Source organism: Choloepus didactylus, chromosome X, assembly GCF_015220235.1.
Source record: "Choloepus didactylus isolate mChoDid1 chromosome X, mChoDid1.pri, whole genome shotgun sequence".
Lineage (NCBI taxonomy): Eukaryota > Metazoa > Chordata > Mammalia > Pilosa > Megalonychidae > Choloepus > Choloepus didactylus.
The window spans coordinates 41,425,233-41,445,513 of record NC_051334.1 but is presented as its reverse complement, the minus strand read 5'-3'; the positions used below and the strand labels follow the sequence as shown (position 1 = coordinate 41,445,513).

General features: G+C 37.0%; 1 protein-coding gene across 6 annotated transcripts in view; it reads left to right on the top strand.

Annotated features, from left to right (window-relative positions):
- The window catches only part of CASK (calcium/calmodulin dependent serine protein kinase), a 524,745-nt gene that overhangs the window by 484,816 nt on the left and 19,648 nt on the right, over window positions 1-20,281 (top strand). For all 6 annotated transcript variants that reach the window (XM_037820735.1, XM_037820733.1, XM_037820731.1 and 3 more), the window contains one exon: window positions 14,181-14,296. In XM_037820735.1, the coding sequence (XP_037676663.1) occupies window positions 14,181-14,296 (116 nt within the window). The remainder of the gene's footprint in view (window positions 1-14,180; window positions 14,297-20,281) is intronic.

The window sequence follows — 20,281 nt, the reverse complement described above, 5'->3', positions numbered from 1 at the left end:
CAAATTGGCCCCCTTGGCCATGAAGACATTTGCTATTACTGCACACTTCTGTGCCAGAGGTCCGAGGTTAAGATTCAAGATCTATATAAGTTGGGGAATCTTTTAGGAGATCCTCCCCACATCATTAGGACTGCAAAAGGCTATAACCCTAGGTTGAGAACAGATGAAAATGCTCTTGGCTCCCCTTCAACACCAGGGGACTGTAGAGAAGCCTGCCTTGTCACCGAGCAGAGCAAAACACCGAAAAAAAAAGGGAGAGCAAACTTCCCCTGAAAAAATTATGGCACAGATCCACCTAGAATGGATTTGTACCCAGGTACACATAGAATGGGTCAACCAAGGAAACTCAAGCCATGCACTTGATTTGAGGTTTCCCGTATAGTAATAGTTCCAGATATCAGGTATAAGCAAAAATAAAGTCTCTGCAAAGGGATGTTTTATCCTAGAACACATCCTAACCCCCACATAAACTTTTTCAAGGGCAGTAACCAGCAAGAGTCAAAGTAACCAGGCACACAAGGAAACAAGGTAACTTGAACGAGACCCTACAGAAGTGACAAACAGCAGAACCAAACCAAAACCCACTTCAGATACTGCAATTAGGAGACAGAGGGTTTAAAACAACTATGCTTATCAGAGTAAAAAAAAAAAAAGATAAAAAGCTTGAAAAATATCTTCAGCGGACAGGAAACTTGAAAAAATGACATAACAGTATTGAAAAAGAACCAAAAGGAACTTTCAGAAACAACAACAAATATAGTAACAAAATTTGAAACTCCATGGCTATACACCTATTAGAATGGCTAAAATTAAAAAGACCAACCATACCAAGTGATGGAAAACATTTTAGCAGTTTCTTAAAAAGTTAAACACCTACCATACAACCCAGACATTCCAGTCCAATTCCAAAAGAAACGAAGACATGTCCACTCAAAAATTTGTACGTGGATGTTCAAAGCAGCTTTATCTGGAATAGCCAAAAACTGGAAATAATGCAGATGTCCATCAATAGATGAATGGTTAAACAAATTAATGATGTATCCGTACTATGGAATGTTACTCAGCAATAAGAAGGAATAAACTATTGATATATGCAACAATATGGATAAAACTCAAAATCATTATGCTGAGTGAAAGAAACCAGGCAAAAAAAGAGAAATACTATAAGAGTCTATTTATATAAACTTCTAGAAAATGCAGACTAATCTCTAGGGACAATGGTTGCCCAGAGATGGGCTAGAGGAAGGGAGGGATTACAAAGAGACACAAGAAAATTCTGGGAGTGACAGAAATGTTTGTTATCTTGATTGTACTGATGGTTTTGTGAGGTGGATATATGTGTCAAAACTAATGAAAAATTGTATACTTTAAATATGTTTAGTTCATTACAAAAAAAATGAATTCAATAAAGTTGCAAAAAATGTAGAGGGAGACAGGGATGATGAGGAAGAGGTTCACTGGGCGATACGTGCCTTGATACCTGAGTAGGACTTCAGGGATTCAGGCATTCCTGGCTGAGGGGAAAGAGCACTTAACCTCCCTGTTGGGAAACTGAATTGGTTTCTAAAAATGTCAATGAGGATGTAGTACTAATGAGAAAGATTTGAAGCAATACACTCTCAGCCAGACCTGGAAGCTTTGTTCAAATGTGTTGCTACCAAGTCACATTTTTCATATCTTGTAGATGGAAAATCAGAGTTGTTGTGTTTTTTTTTTCAAATCAAATGCCTTATCTTATTTATCCTTTTGTTAAATTTCATCTTGCTTGACAAGGCACACCATTTTAGTCCTTTGATGTATTTTGGCTCCCTGAATCTTTCATCCCCGCCCTTGCCTACTAGATCACCATCCAAGTCATCAGTAAAATCTTGAACATGTGTTTGAAATTTCCCTCCAGTTTGACCTTAATCCTAACACAATTTCCATGCACTTACTGAACTAAAAGAAATACCATTTATTTCCTGAATGGCTGGTGCAAATCAGTTTTATTCCTCTCCCATCACACCACCTATGACCACATTGCAAATTTTTACAGGGAACATTTTATTTTTATGTTTTGAGCTTCAACACATTTATTATAAGGTACATTTTCCACTATAACATAAGGTTCATAGGGTCAGGATTTTGTCTCTCTTAACCTGTCAAAAATTCTTCAGTTCTATTTATGTTTCCAAAAACTCCATGCCTCATAGAAGCTATAATTATGACTAATAGAACCCAAACAAAGGTTCATCAGGCTCCTCTGTATGCCACTTAGGGAATATGTGAACCTTGACTTTGATATTATTGCTTGAGAGTTCGTAGTATTTCCCAATAAAAGTCTTTCCCCCAACCAAAAATAAATAAGTAAACAAAAAAAACAAAAATAAAAATCTCAATGAACAAGAGAGGATAAGAGACTGAAGGAGAGTCTCTTCAAGAAAACAAAAGAGGAGAAAACACTTCCCAACTTATTTTTTGGTATCATCATTACCTTGATACAAACTTAAATAAAGATGTTTCAAGAAAAGAAAACTACAGACCAGTATACTTCATGAACATAGATGCAAAAATCCTCAACAAAATATTAGCAAATTGAATCCAGCAATATATAAAAAGGATAATACATCATGGCCCAGTAGGGTTTGTACAGAGAGTGCACAGCTGGTTCAACTTTTGAAAATCAGTCAGTGTGTTCCACCATATCAACAGACTAAAGAATAAAGCCCAACATGCATCAATAGACACAGAAAAAGTATTTACTAAAATTCAACATCCAATTATGGTTAAAACTCTCACAAACTAGGAATTAAAGGGAATTCCCTTAGCCTGATGGAGGGCATCTGCAATAAACCAATAGTAGTTAACATTGGAGAGGAAAAACAATTTGCAAGTGATTGAATTCTGCATGTAGAAGTTCATAGGAATCTGTATATAAATAATTAGAATTAATAAGAGTTTAGCAAGGTTGCTAATATAAAATCAATATACAAAATTGCATTATATTTTTACTTACCAGCAACAAACATAAAATAAAAATATTAAAAGATACCACACACGGGCGGCGGGGCAAGATGGCAGACTGGTGAGCTGTATGTTTTAGTTACTCCTCCAGGAAAGTAGGTAGAAAGCCAGGAACTGCGTGGACTGGACACCACAGAGCAATCTGACTTTGGGCATACTTCATACAACACTCATGAAAACGTGGAACTGCTGAGATCAGCGAAATCTGTAAGTTTTTGCGGCCAGGGGACCCGCGCCCCTCCCTGCCAGGCTCAGTCCCGTGGGAGGAGGGGCTGTCAGCTCCGGGAAGGAGAAGGGAGAACTGCAGTGGCAGCCCTTATCGGAAACTCATTCTACTGATTCAAACTCCAACCATAGATAGACTGAGACCAGACACCAGAGAATCTGAGAGCAGCCAGCCCAGCAGAGAGGAGACAGGCATAGAAAAAAAACAACACGAAAAACTCCAAAATAAAAGCTGAGGATTTTTGGAGTTTTGGTGAACATAGAAAGGGGAAGGGCCCTGAGGCGCATATGCAAATCCCGAAGAAAAGCTGATCTCTCTGCCCTGTGGACCTTTCCTTAATGGCCCTGGTTGCTTTGTCTCTTACCATTTCAATAACCCATTAGATCCCTGAGGAGGGCCCGTTATTTTTTTTTTTGTTGTTGTTGTTGTTTGTTTGTTTTTTTTTTTTAATCCTTTTTTCTTTTTCTAAAACAATTACTCTAAGAAGCCCAATACAGAAAGCTTCAAAGACTTGCTATTTGGGCAGTTCAAGTCAAGAGCAGAACTAGGAGAGCTCTGAGACAAAAGGCAATAATCCAGTGACTGAGAAAATTCACTAAACACCACAACTTCCCAAGAAAAGGGGGGTGTCCGCTCACAGCCATCATCCTGGTGGACAGGAAACACTCCTGCCCATCGCCAGCCCCATAGCCCAGAACTGCCCCAGACAACCCAGTGTGACGGAAGTGCTTCAAATAACAGGCACACACCACAAAATTGGGCGTGGACATTAGCCTTCCCTGCAACCTCAGCTGATTGTCCCAGAGTTGGGAAGGTAGAGCAGTGTGAATTAACAAAGCCCCATTCAGCCATCATTTCAGCAGACTGGGAGCCTCCCTACACAGCCCAGCAGCCCAGAACTGCCCTGGGGGGACGGCACTCACCTGTGACATAGCACAGTCATCCCTCAACAGAGGACCCGGGGTGCACGGCCTGGAAGAGGGGCCCACTTGCAAGTCTCAGGAGCCATACGCCAATACCAAGGACTTGTGGGTCAGTGGCAGAGACAAACTGTGGCAGGACTGAACTGAAGGATTAGACTAATGCAGCAGCTTTAAAACTCTAGGATCACCAGGGAGATTTGATTGTTAGAGCCACCCCCCCCTCCCTGACTGCCCAGAAACACGCCCCATATACAGGGCAGGCAACACCAACTACACATGCAAGCTTGGTACACCAATTGGACCCCACAAGACTCACTCCCCCACTCACCAAAAAGGCTAAGCAGGGGAGAACTGGCTTGTGGAGAACAGGTGGCTCGTGGACGCCACCTGCTGATTAGTTAGAGAAAGTGTACTCCACGAAGCTGTAGATCTGATAAATTAGAGATAAGGACTTCAATTGGTCTACAAATCCTAAAAGAACCCTATCAAGTTCAGCAAATGCCACAAGGCCAAAAACAACAGAAAATTATAAAGCATATGAAAAAACCAGACGATATGGATAACCCAAGCCCAAGCACCCAAATCAAAAGACCAGAAGAGACACAGCACCTAGAGCAGCTACTCAAAGAACTAAAGAAGAACAATGAGACCATAGTACGGGAGATAAAGGAAATCAAGAAGACCCTAGAAGAGCATAAAGAAGACATTGCAAGACTAAATAAAAAAATGGATGATCTTATGGAAATTAAAGAAACTGTTGACCAAATTAAAAAGATTCTGGACACTCATAGTACAAGACTAGAGGAAGTTGAACAACGAATCAGTGACCTCGAAGATGACAGAAGGGAAAATGAAAGCATAAAAGAAAGAATGGGGAAAAAATTTGAAAAAATCGAAATGGACCTCAGGGATATGATAGATAATATGAAACGTCCAAATATAAGACTCATTGGTGTCCCAGAAGGGGAAGAAAAGGGTAAAGGTCTAGGAAGAGTATTCAAAGAAATTGTTGGGGAAAACTTCCCAAATCTTCTAAACAACATAAATACACAAATCATAAATGCTCAGCGAACTCCAAATAGAATAAATCCAAATAAACCCACTCCGAGACATATACTGATCACACTATCAAACACAGAAGAGAAGGAGCAAGTTCTGAAAGCAGCAAGAGAAAAGCAATTCACCACATACAAAGGAAACAGCATAAGACTAAGTAGTGACTACTCAGCAGCCACCATGGAGGCGAGAAGGCAGTGGCACGATATATTTAAAATTCTAAGTGAGAAAAATTTCCAGCCAAGAATACTTTATCCAGCAAAGCTCTCCTTCAAATTTGAGGGAGAGCTTAAATTTTTCACAGACAAACAAATGCTGAGAGAATTTGCTAACAAGAGACCTGCCCTACTGGAGATACTCAAGGAGCCCTACAGACAGAGAAACAAAGAAAGGACAGAGAGACTTGGAGAAAGGTTCAGTACTAAAGAGATTCGGTATGGGTACAATAAAGGATATTAATAGACAGAGGGGAAAAATATGACAAACATAAACCAAAGGATAAGATGGCCGATTCAAGAAATGCCTTCACGGTTATAACGTTGAATGTAAATGGATTAAACTCCCCAATTAAAAGATATAGATTCGCAGAATGGATCAAAAAAAATGAACCATCAATATGTTACATACAAGAGACTCATCTTACACACAGGGACACAAAGAAACTGAAAGTGAAAGGATGGAAAAAAATATTTCATGCAAGCTACAGCAAAAAGAAAGCAGGTGTAGCAATATTAATCTCAGATAAAATAGACTTCAAATGCAGGGATGTTTTGAGAGACAAAGAAGGCCACTACGTACTAATAAAAGGGGCAATTCAGCAAGAAGAAATAACAATCGTAAATGTCTATGCACCCAACCAAGGTGCCACAAAATACATGAGAGAAACACTGGCAAAACTAAAGGAAGCAATTGATGTTTCCACAATAATTGTGGGAGACTTCAACACATCACTCTCTCCTATAGATAGATCAACCAGACAGAAGACCAATAAGGAAATTGAAAACCTAAACAATCTGATAAATGAATTAGATTTAACAGACATATACAGGACATTACATCCCAAATCACCAGGATACACATACTTTTCTAGTGCTCACGGAACTTTCTCCAGAATAGATCATATGCTGGGACATAAAAGAAGCCTCAATAAATTTAAAAAGATTGAAATTATTCAAAGCACATTCTCTGACCACAATGGAATACAATTAGAAGTCAATAACCATCAGAGACTTAGAAAATTCACAAATACCTGGAGGTTAAACAACACACTCCTAAACAATCAGTGGGTTAAAGAAGAAATAGCAAGAGAAATTGCTAAATATATAGAGACGAATGAAAATGAGAACACAACATACCAAAACCTATGGGATGCAGCAAAAGCAGTGCTAAGGGGGAAATTTATAGCACTAAACGCATATATTAAAAAGGAAGAAAGAGCCAAAATCAAAGAACTAATGGATCAACTGAAGAAGCTAGAAAATGAACAGCAAACCAATCCTAAACCAAGTAGAAGAAAAGAAATAACAAGGATTAAAGCAGCAATAAATGACATAGAGAACAAAAAAACAATAGAGACGATAAATATCACCAAAAGTTGGTTCTTTGAGAAGATCAACAAGATTGACAAGCCCCTAGCTAGACTGACAAAATCAAAAAGAGAGAAGACCCATATAAACAAAATAATGAATGAAAAAGGTGACATAACTGCAGATCCTGAAGAAATTAAAAAAATTATAAGAGGATACTATGAACAACTGTATGGCAACAAACTGGATAATGTAGAGGAAATGGACAATTTCCTGGAAACATATGAACAACCTAGACTGACCAGAGAAGAAATAGAAGACCTCAACCAACCCATCACAAGCAAAGAGATCCAATCAGTCATCAAAAATCTTCCCACAAATAAATGCCCAGGGCCAGATGGCTTCACAGGGGAATTCTACCAAACTTTCCAGAAAGAACTGACACCAATCTTACTCAAACTCTTTCAAAACATTGAAGAAAATGGAACACTACCTAACTCATTTTATGAAGCTAACATCAATCTAATACCAAAACCAGGCAAAGATGCTACAAAAAAGGAAAACTACCGGCCAATCTCCCTAATGAATATAGATGCAAAAATCCTCAACAAAATACTTGCAAATCGAATCCAAAGACACATTAAAAAAATCATACACCATGACCAAGTGGGGTTCATTCCAGGCATGCAAGGATGGTTCAACATAAGAAAATCAATCAATGTATTACAACACATTAACAAGTCAAAAGGGAAAAATCAATTGATCATCTCAATAGATGCTGAAAAAGCATTTGACAAAATCCAACATCCCTTTTTGATAAAAACACTTCAAAAGGTAGGAATTGAAGGAAACTTCCTCAACATGATAAAGAGCATATATGAAAAACCCACAGCCAGTATAGTTCTCAATGGTGAGAGACTGAAAGCCTTCCCTCTAAGATCAGGAACAAGACAAGGATGCCCGCTGTCACCACTGTTATTCAACATTGTGCTGGAAGTGTTAGCCAGGGCAATCCGGCAAGACAAAGAAATAAAAGGCATCCAAATTGGAAAAGAAGAAGTAAAACTGTCATTGTTTGCAGATGATATGATCTTATATCTGGAAAACCCTGAGAAATCAACGATACACCTACTAGAGCTAATAAACAAATTTAGCAAAGTAGCGGGATACAAGATTAATGGACATAAGTCAGTAATGTTTCTATATGCTAGAAATGAACAAACTGAAGAGACACTCAAGAAAAAGATTCCATTTTCAATAGCAACTAAAAAAATCAAGTACCTAGGAATAAACTTAACCAAAGATGTAAAAGACCTATACAAAGAAAACTACATAACTCTAGTAAAAGAAATAGAAGGGGACCTTAAAAGATGGAAAAATATTCCATGTTCATGGATAGGAAGGCTAAATGTCATTAAGATGTCAATTCTACCCAAACTCATCTACAGATTCAATGCAATCCCAATCAAAATTCCAACAACCTACTTTGCAGACTTGGAAAAGCTAGTTATCAAATTTATTTGGAAAGGGAAGATGCCTCGAATTGCTAAAGACACTCTAAAAAAGAAAAACGAAGTGGGAGGACTTACACTCCCTGACTTTGAAGCTTATTATAAAGCCACAGTTGCCAAAACAGCATGGTACTGGCACAAAGATAGACATATAGATCAATGGAATCGAATTGAGAATTCAGAGATAGACCCTCAGATCTATGGCCGACTGATCTTTGATAAGGCCCCCAAAGTCACTGAACTGAGCCATAATGGTCTTTTCAACAAATGGGGCTGGGAGAGTTGGATATCCATATCCAAAAGAATGAAAGAGGACCCCTACCTCACCCCCTACACAAAAATTAACTCAAAATGGACCAAAGATCTCAATGTAAAAGAAAGTACCATAAAACTCCTAGAAGATAATGTAGGAAAACATCTTCAAGACCTTGTATTAGGCGGCCACTTCCTAGACTTTACACCCAAAGCACAAGCAACAAAAGAGAAAATAGATAAATGGGAACTCCTCAAGCTTAGAAGTTTCTGCACCTCAAAGGAATTTCTCAAAAAGGTAAAGAGGCAGCCAACTCAATGGGAAAAAATTTTTGGAAACCATGTATCTGACAAAAGACTGATATCTTGCATATATAAAGAAATCCTACAACTCAATGACAATAGTACAGTCGGCCCAATTATAAAATGGGCAAAAGATATGAAAAGACAGTTCTCTGAAGAGGAAATACAAATGGCCAAGAAACACATGAAAAAATGTTCAGCCTCACTAGCTATTAGAGAGATGCAAATTAAGACCACAATGAGATACCATCTAACACCGGTTAGAATGGCTGCCATTAAACAAACAGGAAACTACAAATGCTGGAGGGGATGTGGAGAAATTGGAACTCTTATTCACTGTTGGTGGGACTGTATAATGGTTCAGCCACTCTGGAAGTCAGTCTCGCAGTTCCTTAGAAAACTAGATATAGAGTTACCATTCGACCCAGCGATTGCACTTCTCGGTATATACCCGGAAGATCGGAAAGCAGTGACACGAACAGATATCTGCACGCCAATGTTCATAGCAGCATTATTCACAATTGCCAAAAGATGGAAACAACCCAAATGTCCTTCAACAGATGAGTGGATAAATAAAATGTGGTATATACACACGATGGAATACTACGCGGCAGTAAGAAGGAACGATCTCGTGAAACATATGACAACATGGATGAACCTTGAAGACATAATGCTGAGCGAAATAAGCCAGGCACAAAAAGAGAAATATTATATGCTACCACTAATGTGAACTTTGAAAAATATAAAACAAATGGCTTATAATGTAGAATGTAGGGGAACTAGCAATAGAGAGCAATTAAGGAAGGGGTAACAATAATCCAAGAAGAACAGATAAGCTATTTAACGTTCTGGGGATGCCCAGGAATGACTATGGTCTGTTAATTTCTGATGGATATAGTAGGAGCAAGTTCACAGAAATGTTGCTATATTAGGTAACTTTCTTGGGGTAAAGTAGGAACATGTTGGAAGTTAAGCAGCTATCTTAGGTTAGTTGTCTTTTTCTTACTCCCTTGTTATGGTCTCTTTAAAATGTTCTTTTATTGTATGTTTGTTTTCTTTTTAACTTTTTTTTCATACAGTTGATTTAAAAAAGAAAAAAAAAAAAAAAAAAAACAAGGAAAAAAAAAAGATGCAGTGCCCCCTTGAGGAGCCTGTGGAGAATGCAGAGGTATTCGCCTACCCCACCTCCATGGTTGCTAACATGACCACAGACATAGGGGACTGGTGGTTTGATGGGTTGAGCCCTCTACCACAGGTTTTACCCTTGGGAAGACGGTTGCTGCAAAGGAGAGGCTAGGCCTCCCTATGGTTGTGCCTAAGAGCCTCCTCCCGAATGCCTCTTTGTTGCTCAGATGTGGCCCTGTCTCTCTAGCTAAGCCAACTTGAAAGGTGAAATCACGGCCCTCCCCACTACGTGGGATCAGACACCCAGGGGAGTGAATCTCCCTGGCAACGTGGAATATGACTCCCAGGGAGGAATGTAGACCTGGCATCGTGGGCGGAGAACATCTTCTTGACCAAAAGGGGATGTGAAAGGAAATGAAATAAGCTTCAGTGGCAGAGAGATTCCAAAAGGAGCCGAGAGGTCACTCTGGTGGGCACTCTTACGCACACTTTAGACAACCCTTTTTAGGTTCTAAAGAATTGGGGTAGCTGGTGGTGGATACCTGAAACTATCAAACTACAACCCAGAACCCATGAATCTCGAAGACAGATGTATAAAAATGTAGCTTATGAGGGGTGACAATGGGATTGGGAAAGCCATAAGGACCACACTCCACTTTGTCTAGTTTATGGATGGATGAGTAGAAAAATAGGGGAAGGAAACAAACAGACAAAGGTACCCAGTGTTCTTTTTTACTTCAATTGCTCTTTTTCACTCTAATTATTATTCTTGTTATTCTTGTGTGTGTGCTAATGAAGGTGTCAGGGATTGATTTGGGTGATGAATGTACAACTATGTAATGGTACTGTGAACAATCGAAAGTACAATTTGTTTTGTATGACTGTGTGGTATATGAATATATCTCAATAAAATGAAGATTAAAAAAAAAAAAAAGACATAATGCTGAGCAAAATAAGCCAGGCACAAAAAGAGAGATATTGTATGTTACCACTAATGTGAATTCTGTGAAAAATGTACAATTTTTTATACTGTAGAATGTAGGGGACCTAGAGATACCAATTAGTGGAGGGGGAATGATAATCTAATAAGAACAGATAAACTATGGAGGGTAATCTCAATGTTATGGGAATGGTCAGGAATGATTATGGTTTGTAAACTTTCTTGGATATAGTAAGATCATGTTGGAAGCAATAGAGTTATTTTAGGTTTTTTTTTTCTCTTATTCCTTTGTTTTCTTAGGGGTTGTTAATTTTCTTGGGGTATGGTAGGAACATGTTGGAAGCAATGTAGTTATTTTAGATTATTTGTTTTTCTTACTCCTCTGTTTGGACATGGTTTATTAATTTTCTTGGGGTATGGTAGGAACATATTGGAAGCAAAGTAGTTATTTTAGGTTATTTGTTTTCCTTAATCCATTGCTTTGTTTGAAATGTTGTGGGGTTTTTTTTTTGGTTGTTGTTTGCCTGTTTGTTTTTAATTTTTTGATAAACAAAGTTAAAAAATTGAAAAAAAAATCAGTAGAAAAATGGGAGTAAAAACTAAATGACAAATAGGGTGGGATGGGGGGATGGTTTGGGTATTCTCTTTTCACTTTTATTTTTTATTCTTATTCTGATTCTTTCTGATGTAAGGAAAATGTTCAGAAATAGATTGTGGTGATGAACGCATAACTATATGATCATACTGTGAACAGTTGATTGTATACCATGGATGACTGTATGGTTTGTGAATATATTTCAATAAAACTGAATTAAAAAAAAAAAAAAAAAGATACCACACACAACACCACCTGTATCACCATAATACTATAAAGTATTCTTGCAAAAAAATGGGACCTGAATCTGATCAGGCCTCTAGATCTAATTGCTTTTTTGCAGGAAATGCAAAAGAAAGAGGGACTTACTTAAGAGACCACTGAAATACAGTCAGAAAAATCCAGATTCAGAAACTAAAAAAAAACAACCAACCAGTTTCTGCAACAAATAAATTGCCAGGAACAAAGAGAAAGAAAGGGAAGGAGAAGGAACCTATAAATGTAAAAGAGATTTAACTTTATTTGAGGAAGAAAGGATACGATACCTTGGATTTCTTTTCAGAGTCATTCAGGGTGGAGAAGTGTAAATAAAACAAAATAAGGCATGGGATAGTTATTGTTGATGCTAGGTTATAGGTATTTGCAGTTTATTATACTATTCTCTACTCTTGCATAGGAAATTTATTGAAACATTAAAGAAGACCTAATTAAATGGAGATTTGTAGTACGTTCATGGACTGGAAGACTCAAGGTTGTAAAGATGCCTCTTCCCAGTTTGCATCATAGACTCAATGCGTCCCAAACAAATTCCCAACAAGTTTTCAGAATTGATGAGCAAATTTTAAATTTTTCATGGAAATGCACAGAATCAGGAATAGCCGAGATACTCTTCTAGAAGAACAAGGATGGAGGCCTTGCTCAACCAAATTCCAAGACTTACAATAAAGCTATAGTAATCAAGATAATAACATATGGGTAAAGAGATGCTCACATGGACCAGTGGAATAGAATAGAGAGCCCAGAAATGTTCCCATACATAAATGGACTTGCTACGTGACAGAAGTGGCGCTGCATAGCAGGTTTTTCAGTAAATCATGCTGGGACAATTTGGTATCCATTAGAGGGGAAAAAAGAACAAAATTGGGCCCCTGCTTCACACCATATGCAAAAATAAGTTCCAGTGTATTAAAAACCAAAATGCAAAAGAAAAAACTGTAAACCCTTGAGAAGATATTGGAGAATATCTTCTGGGACAATGAAGGAGTCCTTAAACAAGATACTAAAAATACTTACCATAAAGGAAAAGGTTAATATAGTTGACTAAATTAAAATTAGTCACTTAAATTCATCACAAGATACCATAAAAAGTAAAAAGGCAAGCCACAGAATAGAAGATATCTGCAACACATATAACTGACAAAGGTGTCATATCCAGACTATATAAAGAATTCTTACAAATCAATGTGAAAAAAGACAAACAACTAAATAGGAAAATGGTTAAAGGGCAACCAGACTCTTTACAAAAGAGGAAATCCAATAACCATTAAGCATATATGAAAAGGTACTCAATCTCATTAGAAACTAGTGAAATACAAACTAAAATCACAATGATATTGCATTATTTACCCACCATGATGGCTAAAACTAGAAGACTCATAATACCAAGTGTTGACAAGGAAGTGGAACAATAGGAACTTTCATATACTACTGGCAGGAGTGTAAATCAGGAAAACCTCTTTGAAGAGTAATTCGGCATTTATAGTAGCATCATACAGCATTCTGGTAGTGATTCTGGGCTCTCCTATATATAGCTCACTCAGGGGCTCTCTGGTTGGTCCACAAGTAAAATCATTAAATGAACAAAACCTTCTCTGGCAATATCCTGAAAGGCAAGTATTTACATAGACTAAATCTAAGAGAGCAACTTTTTAACATCTGTGCATATGTTACAGATGCTGACTACTATAATCAATTAGGACAAAATTACAATTTTCTGATTATGATTGTAACTGTGGATTTAATTGTAGCAGGTTTTTTCCATCTTAGACTAGAATCACCATGAAGTAGTAGTACCATTTATTAAGCATCTACTGTGTACATGGCACTGTGCTAGGGACATTATGTACATTGTTTGTTCTAATTGTTTACAACAGCCATAGAAAAGGCTCAGAGGGGTTAAGGAGCTTGCCAATATAATATAATGGCTAAGAACATGAGCTCTGGTGCCAGACTATCCCCATTCTCCAGGGCAAATTACTTAATCTCTCTGTCCCTCAGTCCCCTCATCCATAAAACGATGACCCAATTTCAAATGTTGTAAAGATTAAGTTAGTTAATACATGTAAAGGTCCTAGAAAAGTACCTAACACTAAGGGCTTAATGAATACTAATTGTGTAATAGAACCAAGATTCAAACCAGGCCTGTCTTGACTCAGAATCCCGTGTTCACTGTATCTCACAGCCACAGTGTTGAGGCTTCTAAACCTTGTTTTCAGTGTATCCTCAAGAAATACATTGTCATTTTTATATAAGCCTATGTTTTAAAACAGTTCCAGGAAATTGTCATGAAAACCAAAGAATAACCTTTATCTGGATGATTTGAAAGGTTTGCAATGAGTATGTTCATGCCGCTTCATGTAAACTCTTCAAATGAATGATTCTTCTCTTTTATCAACACAAAACTATTCATTCGTTTTTTTCTTTTTTTCTTTGGGTGCTAGGCGTGTCGCTTGCATTGCCATGGAGAAGACCAAACAGGAGCAGCAGGCCAGCTGTACTTGGTTTGGCAAGAAAAAGAAACAGTACAAAGATAAATATTTGGCAAAGCACAATGCAGGTAGGGAAATGTACAAACTGTTACTGAGGCCAGATTAAACATCTCAAAGACCTAAATAGATGTAACATTTCAATTCAGTCTTCAGAGTTCTCTGTCTAAAAATCTGAGATCTTCAAAAAGTTTTTAATAAACTCCTACCTACTTATTATTAATATGTAGGTTATTTGCCAGATATTGTGCAGAATTATACTGTATAGGAAGAAAAAATGTTATTTTGAAATAGTAGTATCCTCTGGAACTAAAGGAACCCAATGCTTTAAATCTTCCCCTGAGAAATGAGAGTGTGAGAGTTTGCTGAGTCACCAGGATTTGTACCTCCTTGGCTGGGACTGGTCTTAACAGACACCCTTCCTCCCGGCTCCTTTCTGGCACTTGGACCTGGCCTTATGACATACCTAAGGGCAAAGATGCACTTAACAAAGAACTGTACTGCAAATGATTCTGTGGTTGGTTTAAAAGAACACAGATGACCTGGATGCTAACTTGTTGTGGTCAGTTTCTGTGACTAGTCTTCTTCCTTCATGATATTCCTAGCTCCTAAAAGGCCAAGATGATTGTGGCCTTCCTTTCACAGTATGTTTGTCTATATGGAAGCTTGTGTTCAACTCAAGTCAAATATCCACGTGTTTTGTTAAAAACTGAAATGAATACCCCAAAAAAGCATGGTCTGTCATTGCAGTTGAATTCCCAGAATACTCACAAGATGTAGCTTAAGCTAAAAGAAAATGCATGATGGTATACAGAGTAAGATTGCTTATTTTCAATAACTTCTTAATAGAACATCTTTTATACAGAACTTTTTTCTGAGGAATTGAAAACCCTGACATTGGCATTAGATTAGTTCCCAAGGTTTCAGAAATTTGTCCAAAAATCATACATGTGGCAATAAAAATCAAGTGACTCCAATCATGCATACCCAATTTGACAGTATAATATTTCTGACAAAGATGAAATGTATTTTTCTCTGTAGAATGTTAAAACATTAGCATTCCCTGGGGAAATTTATTTAGAAACTCTGAATTGCTCATTTCTTTATCAGAGATTAAGTGAGCATTTTGAAATATTATATAATGCGTAATGAATGTGAGTGGCCAAATGGGTTAATTTTAAATGTTTCAGTTAAATGAGGAGACTTTCCTCTCACATTAGCTACATGACACCATTTTTATTTCCATTAAAACGTATACTTTCTGATTATGTGCTACTGTAGAGCAATAGTCTCATAATGGCGTTGTTTTGTTTTGTTTTACAAAGAGAAGAAATAATTAAAGTAGACTAGTTAAACATATTTTAACAACTATTAATTTTAAATGCTCGGGTAGTACTATTTGAAGAAATTCACTGTCGTCTCAACAGAATGTTTCTTAACACAAAACTTCAGTGGTTGTTGCCAGGTCTCCTTACTTTAGCCCTTATTTCTATCAGCTTCTAACAGTGTAACAGGCTCATAAGGAGATGTGTTGACATTATAGTCACCTTGTAGTTTTTAAAACAATTTTAAGTGATACGTAGATAAAGAGGGCTTTAAAATTAATTTAAATCTAGAAAATCAAAGAAATAGCTGGCTAAGGTTGTCAATTCATTGTTAGCGTTATACTCTTCTAATGGAGGGCATGTAGACTCAATTTGCCAATATTTTTAAATTCAGCTCTGAGGAAAAATAAGAGGCTGATTGAAAACCTAGAACTCTCTAAATACTAACAAAGAATATTTGAACTGTTCATTTCAGAGTTTTGCCAGAGAATCAGCATCCAAACTGATAGTCATTGTTGTCCAAATTTCAGTTTTTCCATTCTCTCTGATTAATAAGAGATGTTGCACAGTGGTCCTGCAAACCCACCTGGAAGCTTATGTGGCGATAGGACTGGGAATTAGGACACCTGAGTAACCGTGCAACTTGGGCAAATCGCTTAGCTCCGATGGGCCTCAAAATGAGAGAACTGGATTAGTCAATCAAGGAGCTCTTTTCTGATCCTAAAATTCAGTGGTTCTAAGTTTCTTTCATTACTAGACCTGACAAATGGGTATCAGTTTACTCTCCCTTTTCTCAGACTTCAGCTCTCTAGGAAACATGTGCATTGCCTGTCAAGTATGAAGGGTGTCACCCTTCATATAGAAGGCAGGAGCCTAATAGGGACAGAATAGAATTGTTTTTTGTCTGTTGTCTTTTGACATTAACCCTCCTATCCCAAACCATGGGCCTAAGTTCTTGTAAACTTAGAACTAAGAAAGGAGGGGATGAGGGGACCTACCACCAAGCCTTTTTTGTTATCTTCAGCCTTTTCCTGAGCAGAGTCTTCCTGACATCAGAGCCTTCCTCGTCATGCTTAAGGGATTGTTCCTTCTACATGTCAGTATGTGTCACTGCATATGAGACCCTCCTTTCGTGCCCTTTAAAAGAAACTCTCAGCTTCCCAGACAGTCCTTGCAGATCCACCCAGGTTCCTTTGCAGAGCTTTGTGTTAGGCTTATTTGTGATTATGTAGTCAGAATATCATTTTTAAGAGTTCCCTCTCCCACAACATAGTCACTCATGAGCTCTCTCCTTTTAGTTTCTCTGATCATGAAAAGATGCTCAGCTTTTTTCTGGACTTTCTGAAATATGCTGCCTTACAAGGCCTAGCATTCCTTTCTGTCACCATCTCTTCAGATTTCTTCCACTTCACCAAACAACTCTTCCATTTTGTTCATTATAAAGTCCAAAAAGAACCATTCGCTTAGAGATTATCTTTACAAGGGATGAAATTGTCAGGAAGAGGAGTTAAGTATTTTATCAGCTGTTCTGCTTTTAGCTATGATGAAATTTCATCCTAACATGCTTAATTGCCTGTATAAAGAATTGCTCTAAAAAAGAGGGAAACTAATACTGTCAGCCTCCCTCAGTAAGGCAGATGCTTTGAGAACTCGAAATATCATCTCCTTAAATACCAAGAACTAGCCAAGTGAGCCCATGGGCCACAGATCAAACTTTTTTTTTTTTTCTGGCTTTTTCAGAAGTTGATTGTAAAATACAGTTTGCTCTTTGTTCTTCCCAAAGAAGTCAGTAAATTAAAATAAGGGCTATGGTCATGAGAAGATGTTCAGCTTTTTTCCTGGACTTTCTGAAATGCTTACAAGACCTAGCATTCCTGCTTCAAATCTTTGAGAATTCAGCATTTATTGATGGCAAGATCCAAACCTTATCATCAAATTCTGAAGTTGTTCATATTTGTAGTAAAAATGAAGAGTGGGAACTTGGTCAATAGCTAGAAATGATGGGAATAATACTAGAATTAATTATTGCCACTTTGTCACCAGGAAATTCCACATATTATTTAAAGCAGAATTCTGTTCAAGCTGTATTGCCTATATCTTGCATTACAAAGTGGCAGCCCATTAGCCACCTATGACCCATAGATAAATTTTGTTTGTCCAATACACACAGTGCTTAAAATAATTTTAATTAGTTATCATACTTGAACATCAGGATATTTAACATAAAAATCTAGGTTTCTGATTTCCTTTGAAAAAAACAGGATGTGGCAACACCGGGCCCATTTTCTCACTTAGCAACTTGGGGCTATTGATGTCCCTTTGGATGGACACTTATTCTCCAGGACCCACCATCCCCACTATTTTCTGTTCTTCTCGCACCCAGGCCACTGCATTCAACTACATTAGCTTCCTCGCCACTGCAGGCATTTGAATGTGCACTCCTTGGCACAATGTTACCAGTGTGCGATGCCTTTTTTTTTTTCCTTTGGAGGTTTTTACTGTATTTGAAGATATTTCTAGCCTTTCAAACTGAGACAAGGATTTGATGTTAAAGACTTTTTTATGAAAAAGATTCAACTGGAAAGTAGTTACCTAAATACTTAAAAGAAGAGTCTGGAATGTTTGAGTAACTTACCAGGAAATCAGGGTACTATGAGTAAGTTATGCCAGACAGTACTTCTGAAGCCTTGGGAATAGATTTGATTATGATGCGTGTAAGGACTACAGCAAATATGTTTTCTGCAATGTATAAAAGATTTTTAGCCATATACATTTGTGTCATGCTGCTAAAAGAACTATGTACTCTTGAGGCCTTCAGATCCTTCAGCTCCAGAACTTCCAAAGGTCAGTTTTAGATCAAGTTACTCATCTAAACTTTTTTTAAAAGGTCTTCATTAAATCATTTTTTTAAATGTTAGAACCTTGAACAGTACTATTTAAATATCCTGAAATACCCTTGTTTACAAACAGGATTTCTACCATACCATTCATAGGTGTGCTTAAATTGTGCTTAATACCACAAATTAGTAAATACTGTTAACTTTTAAAATCTTTTACATTTTTCTTCTTTAATACAGAGCACTCTAAAGACAACAGAAAGTAGCCATAATTTCACACTGCCCTAGTGAATTTTTTAAAACATAACAAAAGTAATAGGTGTTCATGATTAGAAGTTTCAAAGAGTACAAAATGAAAACTGAAAGGCTTCCATACCTGCACTCTCTGAAAAGAATTTCTTGCAACGCTTCCCAGATAAAATTTCTAAACATATACTAGCATATAAGCTCCAATGGCTTTTATATAAGGATATTGTTGAATTTTTATTAAAATGAGTTTGTTTCTTAATGTGATTTATTTGCCTTGTGTTTAGAATATTGCATGATAAAGTTTATTTTGTGCATATTATACTTTTATTTTACTAATATATTAAAAGCCATATTTCAATGACCCCTGTACATTTTTCATGCTGTCTTACTCCCAATGGCCTCTGTGCATGTAAGTAACCTATTGAGTGACTACCTCTTTGTTTTCGACTCTTTCTTTTCATTAAGTCTTTTTTTTATCAGCAGCCAACTTAAAAAAAAAAAAAAACCTTTAAAAGTTCAGTCTTTAAGCATTCTCCTTACATTCCTTGTATCTTTTATTTTAAAGTATCCTTTTTCATTGTTTCTCAACCCTATTACCATGTGGTAATTTCATTTGGACCAGAGCAACCTCCTCATGCTACTCATTTATGGTTAAGATATTGATGTTTAACATATTTGTTCGTTTGTTTATGGTGTTGATGTTGTTGATATCTAACTCATTCTTACATGTTGAAAATAATGACCAGTCTTAGTTCAGTAGACTTAGAGTTTATGGCTCCCTAGAGGAAGAAAACTAGGTATACCGTTGAGAAAGCTTGCGTCATCACCAGCTTGCTTTCCTGTGAGATGCTTGGTTATTTTTATATATTAAAACATATAGCTTGTTGATGCACTTCTTTCATAAGCATACTTTTTCTTGATGGAAATATCATGCAGAGAGCAATAGGTATAAAAAGCAATGTCGTAAGCACTGCTGCTTTTATTTTTGCAAGTCTCAGCACTCCATCACCACTGAAGCATTACTAGTTAGCTCTACCACACGGAGTACCTCATATTCACTTTAATTTTGTGAGACTGCCATTCTAAACACAGGAAGCATTTCTTGGTTTTTAACTGTTGCTACAGAATGTGCTTTAAAGGCTTCCATTCATCCTTTATGGAATCAAGTTATCAAAAGAAAACAAAAGCACAAATACCCATTAACATGCACTAACCCTTATTTTAACATATTGTATTTCTTTTTTTATATATATTTTGAGAATGATACTTCTTTTGATTTCAGATCTATTGCATTCCAGAGTACCCTATTTTGCATTTTAAGGTTCTTTGCTACTGGGACGATCATAAATGTTAAGGACTGAATTCATATTCAAAATCATTTGGCCATATTGTTTCAGGGAGTAAAAGCTTCTCTGAATGCATCATCCCAGATTCCTTTAGTACACCATGGAATCAATTTTATTTGAATTTATCTCAACCCCTCTAAAATCCAGGGTTTATTCAATATTCTTTAAAAAAGAAATTTCAATGTGTACCTGACAACATTTGGGACATTACCATGCCAAAATTATTACAGGAGACATAGACACATGATTTTAGCCTTCTTATGAGAAGTTTCAAATGTTTGTAAGAATTGGACTACATT